Source organism: Macaca fascicularis, chromosome 5, assembly GCF_037993035.2.
Source record: "Macaca fascicularis isolate 582-1 chromosome 5, T2T-MFA8v1.1".
NCBI lineage: Eukaryota > Metazoa > Chordata > Mammalia > Primates > Cercopithecidae > Macaca > Macaca fascicularis.
The window spans coordinates 123,597,101-123,609,478 of NC_088379.1; the positions used below are offsets into that span (position 1 = coordinate 123,597,101).

Consider the following 12,378-nt stretch of genomic DNA (forward strand, 5'->3'; position numbering starts at 1 on the left):
ATTTTCCAGTCTCTGATATTTCTTCATAGCAGAGTGAGAATGGGCTAATACAACTAGCATTTGAAAATATTAGCAAAATCACAACATATATATGTACAAACTTAAAAGTTAAGTAATGACCTGAGATGCATCAGTGAAGATACAAAAAAAAAAATCTAATTTGGGTACCTAAAATAAGCTATATTAATAGCCAATTCTTAGAAATATCACTTCTTTTATGTTCAGTTATTGAGGTCAAATTTCTGAACACATAAATATGTGGTCTAAATAGACTTTTTAAAAATACTTAAATTTAATGAAAATAATAAATGGGATATTTTTCCTCTTTTGGTTTGATTGGATTTTTATATCACCACCAGATGTTTTAAAGTAATTTGACAAAAACTTTATCTTATAAACCTAGAAGCCATGACCTTTAAATGTCACAAATATTTGCTGTAGAGGTCTTCATTTTCAAAATGTTAGATCAAAATACCAAAAAGAAGCATACCAAAATATGAATAGTGGATGTATTTGAGTGTAAAGTAATTGGTACTATTTCTTCTTCTGTACATGTTGTACTTTCCAAATCACCTATAATAAACATGAATTCTTATTACAGTAAACAGTAAAATAAAACAAATACTAGTTAACAATACTTATTGTACTATTTGGAATAATTCAGCATCAAGTGATAGAAAATGCAAAATAACAATGGCTCAAACAAGATAAATGCTCATGTTCACATGAATACCCTTCAGGAACCTGGATCTGTTTCAGCTCAAGGATTCATCATCTTGAAAATGACACTCCAACTTTGTGGTTCAGTAAGGTTGTAGCAGAAGTCTAAGCAACAAGATGAAAGAAGACGTGAAAAAAGAAAAAGGGCAAATAGCATGTGCCAGCTGCCTCTGAAGGACTGTATTAGTGCCACATAACAAATTGTCACAAACTTAGCAACTTAGGCAACAGACATTTATTATCTCATAGTTTCCCTATGTCAGGAGTACAAAAACAGCTTAGCTAGTTACTATGCTTAGGGTTTCACAATGTTGCTATTATGGTGCTGATTGGGCTGCATTACAATCAGGGGTTTCAACTGAGGAAGAATCCATTTCCAAGCTGACTCAAATTGCTATCAGAATTTATTTTTGTGGCTGTGGTACTAGGAGCTTCAGGTTCTTGCTGGCTGTTGGCTGGAGGCTTCCCTGATATCCCAGAGCTCACAATTCCTAGAGGCAATCCATTATTTATTGAGGCTTCTTGCAGTTTCTTGCCACATGAGCTTTCCCAGTGTGGCCATTTGCTTCATTAAGCCAGAAAGGAGAGCCACTAGAGTTAGTCTGGTAGCAAGATGAAGTCTTATGTGACATAACATAACATAACATAACATAACATAACATAACATAACATAACGAGTGAAATCCCATCATATTTGTCATATTCTATTAGTTATAAATAACTCACAGGTCCTGTCCACACTCCAGGGGAGGGTATTTTACAAGGACTGAACAGCAAGGGGTGGGTACCATGCGGGCTTCTCCAGTGTCTGTCTGTCACAAGACAGTTCACAGAAACAATCGCACAGTACTTCCTCTATAACCCATTGGCTAGAGCTGAGCCACACCTTGTTGGAAAATGTAGTCATTCTTTCTGCATGGTTACGTGTCTGTTACAGATGCTTTTATTGTAGAGGAAGGGGAGACTAAATATTGAAAGACAACTAGCAGACTGCCTTCCAATCAGAGATCTTCCAAGCAGAAATTAGGTGAGATGAACACAACAGCACCTGGCAATCTCAGAGGTGGTCAAATGATGTCCTATGATTATAGCTACTAAATTTATTACTACATTTAATATTATTAATAGAATAGAAACTAAATTACCTTAAAAAAGAGAAGGGTTTGAATAGAAAATTGTGTTCACTTCATTTTTACACTAAAATGTAAGTCTTAGGTAACTCAATTATATCTTATAGTTAATACTTTTATTCTTATAAACATGACCAATCTGATAATCCAATATTTTTTAAAATATCACTTACCTACATATCTCTCTGCAAATTTCATAGCATTTTCTCACGTTTTATTTTCAATTCATTCCTCTGAAGGGTCCATTGTTCTCATTTACCAGGTGAGGTGAAGCAATCAGCCCAAAGTTAAGTAACTGGCAAGTGGCATAACCAAAGTTGAGTCTCAGGTCATGCAGCTCTACACAGATTCCAATAAACTATATTGTCAAGAAATGTATTTCATTGAAGAACAAAAATGTGAATATATTAAGCATTTGGACAAATATTTGATGTTGGTCACACTTCAGAAATGTGGCAATATCCAGATAATTGGTGACTTTCCATTTCGTCTCTCTCTGCTTGCTGTGCTTAATGTAGCCCCCACCAAAAAAAAAAAAAAAAAACTGTTGCCCCCACTAGGATAGATAGGTATAAATAAAAAATAATTCTATTACCACCCCAAATCCTTTAACCCAGTTTACATTTGTTTTCTTCTGCTCTAAGTACAAAGCTACTACAAGTTTTAGAACTCTAGAGCGTCTCTGCTAACCTTATACTCCTGCCCTGATCAACAATAGAATCTAAATTCGTAATTTATATATAATAAAGTCTAAATTTGTAACTTATATATAATACATAGGCACAAATTACTAGTAGAATCTTTCAAAGATTAATTTATTAAATATACTTTACCTAAAGGGCTTAAGGAAAACAAAATTTTAAGAATTAAATTCATTTGGCCAATCAATATTATTTACCTTTGCCTTTTCTAGAGTGCTGAACTGTATCCTGTGAAAGGAATACTAAATGATTATGGTTCCCAATAATTAAAATGAGACTTTGTAGAAAATTATTTTGTGCTTCATCATTAGTTCTTGTAATTTCATTTCATTTAGGTGTTTGAGTGCTTGAGCTCAAGTGTGAGTTTTAAGAAAAATAAATGAGGGCATCTACTCTCTTATCTTCTAGAATACAAAAGATGTGCAACACTTCAATTTAGCACTGTGTGAAGAGCATTTCCATTGTCTATTTCTTCTGTTACTATTAAGGGTATTTGTTAGTGTGTTTGAGGGAGAAAAACATATGCACAGATAGTTGCATTTTCCAATTAAATTTTCGTTTTATATACTCACAGTACTCTAATTCTAATTCAAATGTTTGGTGGAGAATTCAGTCAAAAAGCCTCAAGCCTAACAACATTGGATTTATCAATTCATAATGGACAGGGCGTCTCAGTTTTCTTTGTTATTTGTCTTTTTTCTAACAACTTATCATATCACTTTTTCAAAAACATACTTTCAAAGGAGCTAAACTAAGTTAATTCATACAACTCCTACTTCTTGAATATTTATTTTCTTCAACCTCCTGAAATCCAAGGATGGGATATAATGGAAATACATCACTGTAATATGGTAGAGAAAATATTCTGGAGTGTTTATGAAGCCTGTTTTCAGATAAAATGAGAGAGAAATCATCCATTTTATTCTCACAATGAATCTCTCTTGTACTACACGGCAGAAGGCCAAGCTGTAAAATGATGTTTTAACGTTGCAAGCTAGATCAAAGAAACACCTTAATGATATTTGGTCCTGCCTGAATATTACAAGTTAGCTTTGAAGACTCAAATTATTCTACAATCTGTTGATTGCTAATATTTCCCCATTAGGATGGAACAAAATGACAATAATTTCAATAGTTTATGCTAAACCTATAGATATGAATATGTTTTTAACTACCAAAGAGTCATTACCCAAGGCTTGTAATGAACTACATACCTATGATCAACACATAAGAGTTTAAAACAGTCTCACGTAGGGAAAAAAGCTATTCTGGAGGAAAACGCATTCCGAAATTAAACAGAAAACAATGTGTAGAGGTAATTTTTGGCTAAGAATTTTTTTTAATTAAGACAGGATTAAAAAAGGTTTTTCCTTCAGCAGGGACAGTGTAAAACACTACCTCTTCTACTAAGAAAATAATTTCTTTCTCTTCTTTAGTGTGTTTTAAATGATCACTGATGTGCAAGGCAGTGCACCTGGAGCAGGGGGACACACAAAACGAATCGGTAATGGAGGCAGCCCACAAGGAGGTTAGAGTGCAGCACTCATTCTCCCATTTCCAAATTTCGCTATTTTTACCATGACAAAGGCTGTATATTTTTGAATAAATCATTTTATTTTCTTTGGTAGTTTGCCTAATTGATTATATGAAAAGCTAATCAGAATACTCAATTTACTGTATATTTACTATGATAACCGTAAAAGCAGAAAATTAGCTTTGAAAATCAAATAACTTATTTAGTAACACACGTTCATTTTTATAGACACACATAAAGACACTAGGTTCTCAATAATGCTCTAGTCCAGGGGTTCTCGAAGTATGGCCTCAGACAAGCCCCATTTACATCACCTAGGAAATTGCTAAAATGTACATTCTCAGGCCCTACCTCCTGATCTACTGAATCAGAAACTCTGACGGTGAGGCCAAGCAACCTACGATTTAATAAGCCCTCTAGCGATATTAAGGCACACTAAAGTTTGAGAATCACTGCTCTAATCTAGTCTATTAAGCTTTAAAGTGGTGTTTCATAAAAATAAGATGAGACTTTAATACTACTAATTCAGCCTTCATTACTTTTCACAGGAAATGTTTGCAAGGACACTTAGAAGCAGGTAAAATTTATCTTTCTGTGGCTTTAGGGCAGCCAGAAAGGGGCATGCCATCTCCTTCCTCCTTCCTCCCAACCATTTTGCTGAGATTTTTGGTTTTGATGTGTTTTCACTTTGACACCTCCTGAGACAATCAAAGTTGGAGTACATTTCCTTGGGCTGAGTTAGCAGTTCCTACCCAGAATACGATTTCTATTAAATCTTCACCCTATTACCTTTAAGCAGCTTAACAGTGTCATTAATTACTATAAAGTCCAGGCTGAAGATTTTTAAAGAAATTGTAATCTTATAGTTTATTAGCTGTTTCAAGTTAGAAATACTAATATGTCCTATATAAATACCTGTACTTTTTAATATTTGTCATAATAGAATAATACATGGCTTTAAACTAGACATTGAAAAATAGCAGAGAACTCTGGAAATTAAAATTAGTTTCCCAAAAGTCTTTTATAATCAGCACCCTTCACACAGAAGCATTTAGATAAAGGACAAAAAAAAACCATCAAAAGATATAAATAATTTTTAACTTATATAAAGCATAAGTTATTAAATCTCTATATTACCATAAGTTGCTATTCTATGCCTTTGGCATCAGTGACTAAATACAAGGATGATTTCAATATTAAAAGTACAAGTTTTACTTTTTTTCCTTCGTTTTCACGATTTCTTTTTTCTTTTTTCTTCTCTTTTCTTTTTTTTTCTTTGCTTTTCCTTTTTTTCTTTTCTTTTTTTTCAGATGGAGTCGAGTTCAGCCGCCCAGGCTGGAGTGCAGTGGTACCATCTTGGCTTACTGCAACCACTGTCTCCCGGTTTCAAGCGATTCTCCCGTCTCAGCCCCCCCGAGTAGCTGGGATTAGAGGCTCTGCCATCGTGCCTGGCTAATTTTTGTATTTACTGGAGACAGGGTTTCACTACGTTGGCCAGACCCATCTTGAACTCCTGACCTCAAGTGATCCGCCCACATCAGCCTCCCAAAATGCTAGGATTACAGGTGCAAGCCACCGCACCCGGCCCTTTTTAATGATTTCTATAGGGTATTAATGACCAGCAGATGCTTCCTTTTGTGTCTGAAGCTGGGATTCTAATAAAAATATTTTATATTGTCTCAAGGCTTCTCAGAGTTTAGCAGAAGTCTGAGCCTCTTCCATTTTTTGAGATTCTCAGGATTTATGTAAATAGTAATAACAGAAATGCCAAGAGTGGTTACAAAAACTATAGTATATCCCAAAAGGCTAAACTAAACATAATCCATTTATCCTATTAAAAAATATTGCAGAAGTTTAGGCCGGGCACCGTGGCTCACTCCTGTAATCCTAGCACTTTGGAAGGCCGAGATGGATGGATTGCCTGAGCTCAGAAGTTCAAGACCAACCTGGGTGACACTGTAAAACCCCGTCTCTACTAAAATACAAAAAAATTAGCTGGACATGGCGGCATGTGCCTGTAATCCCAGCTACTCAGGAGGTTGAGACAAGAAAATCGCTTGAACCTGGGAGGCAGACGTTGCAGTGACCCGAGATCTTGCCACTACACTCCAACCTGGGCAACAGAGTGAGACTCCATCTAAAAAAAAATAGATAGATAGATAGATAGATAGATAGATAGATAGATAGATAGATAGATAGATAGAACAAGTTCATTTGGAGCTGACTCTATTTGAAGTGCTTCACAAATGTCTGGCCCTGAACCAGATGGCCTTCTCCACCTCTACTTGGGCACTGCCACAGTGTTAGACTAAATAGGAATATATCTCTGGAGGAAAATTGTTCGCTGGCCTTAATGTCCCTGGGTTAGAAACAGAAGATGGGAAGGGAGGACTACAGGGGGCAATAGTTGGCCCTGCTGTCTGTCCCTTCTTACCTCTCTGCTGGGCACGCAGTCCAGTAGTGAAAGGAAACATAGGCAACGTATCAATCTTCCATTACACTGGCTTAGACGACATATGTGTGCAGATGAGGACTTCTCTAACAGAGCTGTAAGATTTGAGGATCTCGTAGGAAAAGATAGCATGACCCTAAGCTGTTTGTAATTCCAGATGGATGGTTGGAAGGAGCAGTAGCTGGTGAAGGTAGCAACTCTCCCAAAAGCAATGAGAAATTTGATTATGTCTCCTATCCAACTTAGCTGAAGAAAACCCCAAAATACAGTCACCAGAACACTAAATATCTTATTTTGTAGAAGAATATTTTCTGGTTTTTTGTTTTTGTGCAGAGGAGGTAGAAAAAGAAAAGAAAAAGTGAATATCATTTCTGAACCTGCCTACATTCCCTGAAACATTTAGGAATTTATGAATTCATGAATCTTGTCTATTCTCTGAAATCTTGTAGAAGAGCCTGACCTCCTATTGCTATATCAATATAAGGGACTGAAGGGCAGAGTGGTGCTGCTTTTCTTTTTTCAATATTATTGTATTCCCAGAGCCATTTAGTAGGTGTGCAATAATTTTTTGATTACTAAAATGATGAATGCATGCCTGCTCGAAAGACAGGGTAGGCTCTCTCTCGGGTAAGGAGTACATAGAAAAATAAATGTAGGTTCTTAAAATTCTTGAAAGGCACAAGACTTCCAGGGGACACTCCAACTAAAAAATAAAATAAATAAAACTAATCTAATACATGTTACTTGGCCAAAGAATTCTAGCATCCTGACATTTTTGTGGGCTTCCAGGAGAAGCAATTGGTTCAGTCACTTCTGTAACCCCTCTATCACATATAACAAAAAGGATATATAACTCTCTGGCTTTAAAAAAAAAATTCCAACTAACCCTTTCAGGACATTGGGTTCTAACTGAAGGCCTTGCACTACGAATCCAAATACTCTGATAAAGTTAATAAACAACTAGAATATTTAATTTCTGTATCATCATTTGGGTCTCTTTCAGTTTCAACGGACAGAAAATGCAATCCAAGCTGCCTTAAGACAAAAGTGAATGTGGCCGGGAGCGGTGGCTCACGCCTGTAATCCCAGCACTTTGGGAGGCAGAGGCGGGCGGATCACGAGGTCAAGAGATCGAGACCGTCCTGGCTAACATGGTGAAACCCTGCCTCTACCAAAAATACAAAAAATTAGCCAGGCCTAGTGGCCGGCGCCTGTAGTCCCAGCTACTCCGGAGGCTGAGGCAGGAGAATGGTGTGAACCCGAGAGGCAGAGCTTGCAGTGAGCTGAGATCGCGCCACTGCACTCCAGCCTGGGCGACAGAGAGAGACTCTGTCTCAAAAAAAAAAAAAAAAAAAAAAAAAAAAAAAAAAGTTAATGTATTTGTTTATGAATGAAAATATCCAGAGATAGAACGTATTACAGCCATAGCTCGATTCCAAGCTCGAAAATCTCCATCTGGGTTTCACTTTTCTCCCACTCCCAGGTCTGCCTTCCTGAGAATCAGCTTTATTTTCAGACTTCTCATGGAAACACGAGAAGCTCTAAGCTCACATCTTCATTTTGCAAAGTCCAGTAGAAGAGAGTCCACTTCTTCAAGGGAAGGAGAAAAAAAAAAAAAAAAAAGTCCCAGAATGGTGGTTTTGTCTCTGATTGGCCAGACTTGTGTTACATACCCACTCATGCTACCAGGACATAAAGCTACCCCTGGCCAGACCTGAGCTGTGGATCTACCAGGGGGTCAGAGCAGCGGCTGACATCACCTAAAGCAAATGGGCTGCGGGGTGGGATCAAGTGGTTGGATCTTCCAAAATAAACTGGGGTACTGTTTCAACAAGAGTGAGTGTTGGGAAGCAAAACCACAAATGGCCAATACAAAGTATCATTAGTAGACTCACTTAATAAAATTCACATGTTAGTGGAATCAAATGAAATTTTTAAAAATATGTATCATTCGATTCAGACTTCTACTCATACTATAGTTCTGGAGAGGGTAACCTCACACCTTGAATCCAAAATATCTCTTCAGTTGCTGGCCTTCCACTTGTCTTCAGGAGCTGGAACACATGGCCTTTGAAAAAAACCGGAGAACAGAGGAAACTCTTGCAGCCTCGCAGCCGCCCTGTGTCCAGTGCCAACCGCAGGAGCGCGACAGGAGGGGACCGCGCGGGTGCGCCCCACCCTTCCAGCGTCGCCTCGGGGACTCGCACCCCTTTCCCTGGCCGCACAAGACGTTTCATCCTTGGCGGCCGCCGCCAAGCCGCCGGGAGGGGTGGTCGGAACTGGCAGGCCTGGGCGGAACCCCCGGGGTCTCCTTGTCCAGGCCCGGGCAGCCAGATAGCAGGGCCGGTCCGGGCGGGAGCCCGGCCGATGGAGGCGGCTCGAGTCCTCAGCTCCTGCTCCCTCCCCTTCCCCGGGGTGGGCGCGCGCGGGCTGGGAGCTGGGAGGCGGCGGCTCCCGCCCCGGGAGGCGGTGGCGAGGGCGGCGGCGGCGGCGCGGCCGGGCGGGTCCCGGGACCGCGGTTCTCCAGCGCAGGAGTCCCCGGCGCGCCGGCTGCTCTTGCCCCGCAGCCGCTGCCTGAGCGGCCGGAGTCGCCACCAGCTGTGTCCGCGGAGATCCCGGTCGCGGAGGGGAGGGGTCGCCCGCTCGTCGTCCCCGCCGGACCCCGGGCACCGCGTAGCACCTGAGAGCCACCCGGACGCAGGGCCCTGGGGAGCGGCTGAGATCGAAGACCCGAGGGAAGGAGGAGCCCACGGACGGCTACAGCCCCAGGTAATCTCCATGAAGGACGGGGCCGGTCTTCTCCTCGCCCAGAAACCCGAGCCGGGCGCCTTGGAATGCGGACTCCAGAGGCGGCACCTCGACCAGAGAAGTTTCTCGCGGCTTGAATGAGGGAGTCGTGAAACCGACCCTCGTTTTATTTAACCAGCTTTTTTTTCTCCTGTTTTAAATAAGTTTATTTAGACAATGGAAAGAAAAAAACAAACATCCTCTTGAGTGACTGTGGGTTAGTAAATATAATCCTCAAAGTTTTTCATGGTGTGGTTATTTGCTTGCGCATATTTATTAACCTGTTAACTCTTCCGCTAGTCAGAAAATTGACATGTAAAATATTCTTTGAGGAACGTTTCAAGTTTTCTGTTGTATTCGGGCATCCTGTTATTTATCAGCTTAGTTAGCATCTGTCTTCCCCCAAGTGGTACCAAAGCCGGTCCCTTGGCGACGGATCTTGCATGTGACACTCTTGCCCTCTAGTGCCTCACCAGCTTGGTAGCAGTTTGATAGCTAATATTAATAAGATGTTACATAACATGAGAGTACTGGGCCAGGACTGGTGTTGCTGCCACTTGTAAAGTCAAAAAGCCTGAGCCGATGGTAGCGAGTGGTACTGTTTCCGTTTCTTTTCCATCTATTGCAACTTTCTCAAGCATTTTCAGCTCTGAACTTTAATTCCAGGTAAGTGTATTTATTTATTTATACTGTGCATTAATGCTTCACTCATAAATGTAGGGGCTTTTAAGAGATAACAACTTTGTTTTCAAATAATCTAAAAATTTCAAGATTGAACAAGTGCCTCATTTTATTCTTGAAGAAGAAATATAGAGCATTTTGATTAAATTAAGTGAAACAAAGGACCATCTCATTCAGGGATGATTGTAAAGCTTCCCTTCCGTAAAATTACAGTACTAAAGAAATGACCTCTTGTAATTGTTTAAGATATTCACCAGCTTATAATGATTCTGAAGTAGATTTGTTTAACAGATCACATGTCTGTTGCCTTGACAGAATTTTATAAGGAACATCAGAGACTTAAAACTAAGCTACCTGCCTATCTACACAGTAATGATCCTCAAAAGGCTTTCTATTTGATGCAGTTTATATACATTATTTAAAACTATACAATTAATAAAATTAAATGGAAATGGAAAGAATCACTCTAGGTATCAAATACACAGAAATTTTAAATATAAAGAAAATGATATATCTTCTATTTAATATATCCATTTTGTGGGGGCAAGTGAAAGCAGAGTGACATCTTTAAAGGGTTTACTCAGATCCTTTTTCAAATAGTTTTTCTAATAGCTGGATGCTGTTTAAACATCAGAGTTATTTAATGTTGAAAATGTATTAGTATCTATATTCTTTATAAATGTATTTAAATATAGCAACATATGTAATCTGGAAGAGTTTAGAAGAAAACACTTCTAGACAATGCAAACAGCTACATTCTTAATACATTTGTATTAAATTAAAATACAAATCAAATATTGAGATGGGTGCAACTGATCTGGGACACACTCTTTTTTTTTTTTCTTTTTCCCTTAGAAAATATCATATTATCAACTACTGAGCAATGCTGTTCACCACCAGAGAGCAGAATGATATGGCAGAGAAACTCTAGAATATCCGATATTCAGCTGAAAGGAATTTTTTTTTCCTTTTTCTTCATCCATAGCCTTTTATCAATATTATATTTGAGATGGAGATTTCAAATATAAGTTTGAAAGAGGCTCCTTTTAAAAATAGTACTGAACATAAAAAAAGGCTTGCCTAAGATAAGCTCTTTTTTAAAAAATTTCTCTGGTTAACACAGTATCTTCCATTTCTAATTTTGTTATTGTTTTTCTTTATCATCTTGATGGTAAAACAGAAAATTTGTTTCTTTGTGTAAATAATGTTAATTATAAGCTTGTCACATGAGTTAATTTTCTTCATAGTCTTTAAAATGAAGGATCCTCACATTACTAAAATGTTTTAGATAAAATAAAACTTATCTCTTTCTGGAGATATTTATTATAGTTTAGTTTGGTGGAGTTATATATGCCTTCTCTTTTAATTAATTTTCTTGAGAAAAGCATTATTTCTGATCATTGCAGCAAATATTAGAGTAATTTTTGGTGTAACTGAAAAGTTTGTTAAAAAAATATACAGTAGAAGAGATAAGCAGGCATTGGAGGTTCTTTTTCTAAGCCATGTGTTCTGCTAAAGAAGTTATTATAAGCTAAAATGTAACTATTTGTCTACCTGTCATTTCAAAATTTTAAAACTGTAAAGAAATTACAGTCTTTTTCTTTTAATCTTGGGACTCTGATTATATGACTTCCTTGAAACCTGGTTGAGTTTCAGCTGCTTTTTGGTGATTAGAGTCAATTTCTAAACTTAAATGTGCATTTATTAAGATGCAAAATAATTTTTTAAAACTACATATAAATACTTTGTGATTTATATACACTATAAAACCAGGGAAATTAAATTAAGGTTAAAAACACTATTCTCAACTAAATGAATGCCTTGAATTTCTAATTGCTTCACAGTTCAGACAGTAAGGGAAAACAGTGGAAGTTTACTTTCCCTGTGCTATGTCTATTATAAATGAGCATTCATACTGAAATGCATGAACTCTGAACACCTGTCCAGATTAGGGAATGCTGCCAGGCCACAAAAGTACGACCTATATTATAAAGATAATTAGTCTGAACAATGCTCAGAACTATTTTATGACTGAAGTTTCTCTTAGAATAGTAAAGGGTGATTTTAATATTTCTTTGTTTGTCTGTTTGTTTATAGTAAAAAACTATACTCTTAGATACCTGGATATCACAATGAGTGATTTATTCTTTCATGTTACTCTGAACATTTTCATGGATTTCATGTAAGTTATAGAACAAGAAAAAAAGTAGTCAGGACCTACTACAATTAATTAATGTCTGTAATAAATTATTTCCCAAAATCTTCTACAAATTACTGAGGGCTATAATTCTGGATTATCTGTTGCCAAATAAGAGCTTAAAAATAAATTATTGCAGTCCTATCCTAAAACTTTTAAGCATCTCAATGGTGAGT

The 12,378-nt window shown here is 37.8% G+C and overlaps 1 protein-coding gene across 1 annotated transcript in view; it reads left to right on the forward strand.

Moving 5' to 3' along the window:
• LOC141410263 (uncharacterized) overlaps positions 1 to 12,378 on the forward strand; it is a 43,760-nt gene that overhangs the window by 14,109 nt on the left and 17,273 nt on the right. The window contains exon 2 of the mRNA XM_074039145.1: positions 8,589 to 9,306. Coding sequence (XP_073895246.1) covers positions 8,589 to 9,306 — 718 coding nt within the window. The remainder of the gene's footprint in view (positions 1 to 8,588; positions 9,307 to 12,378) is intronic.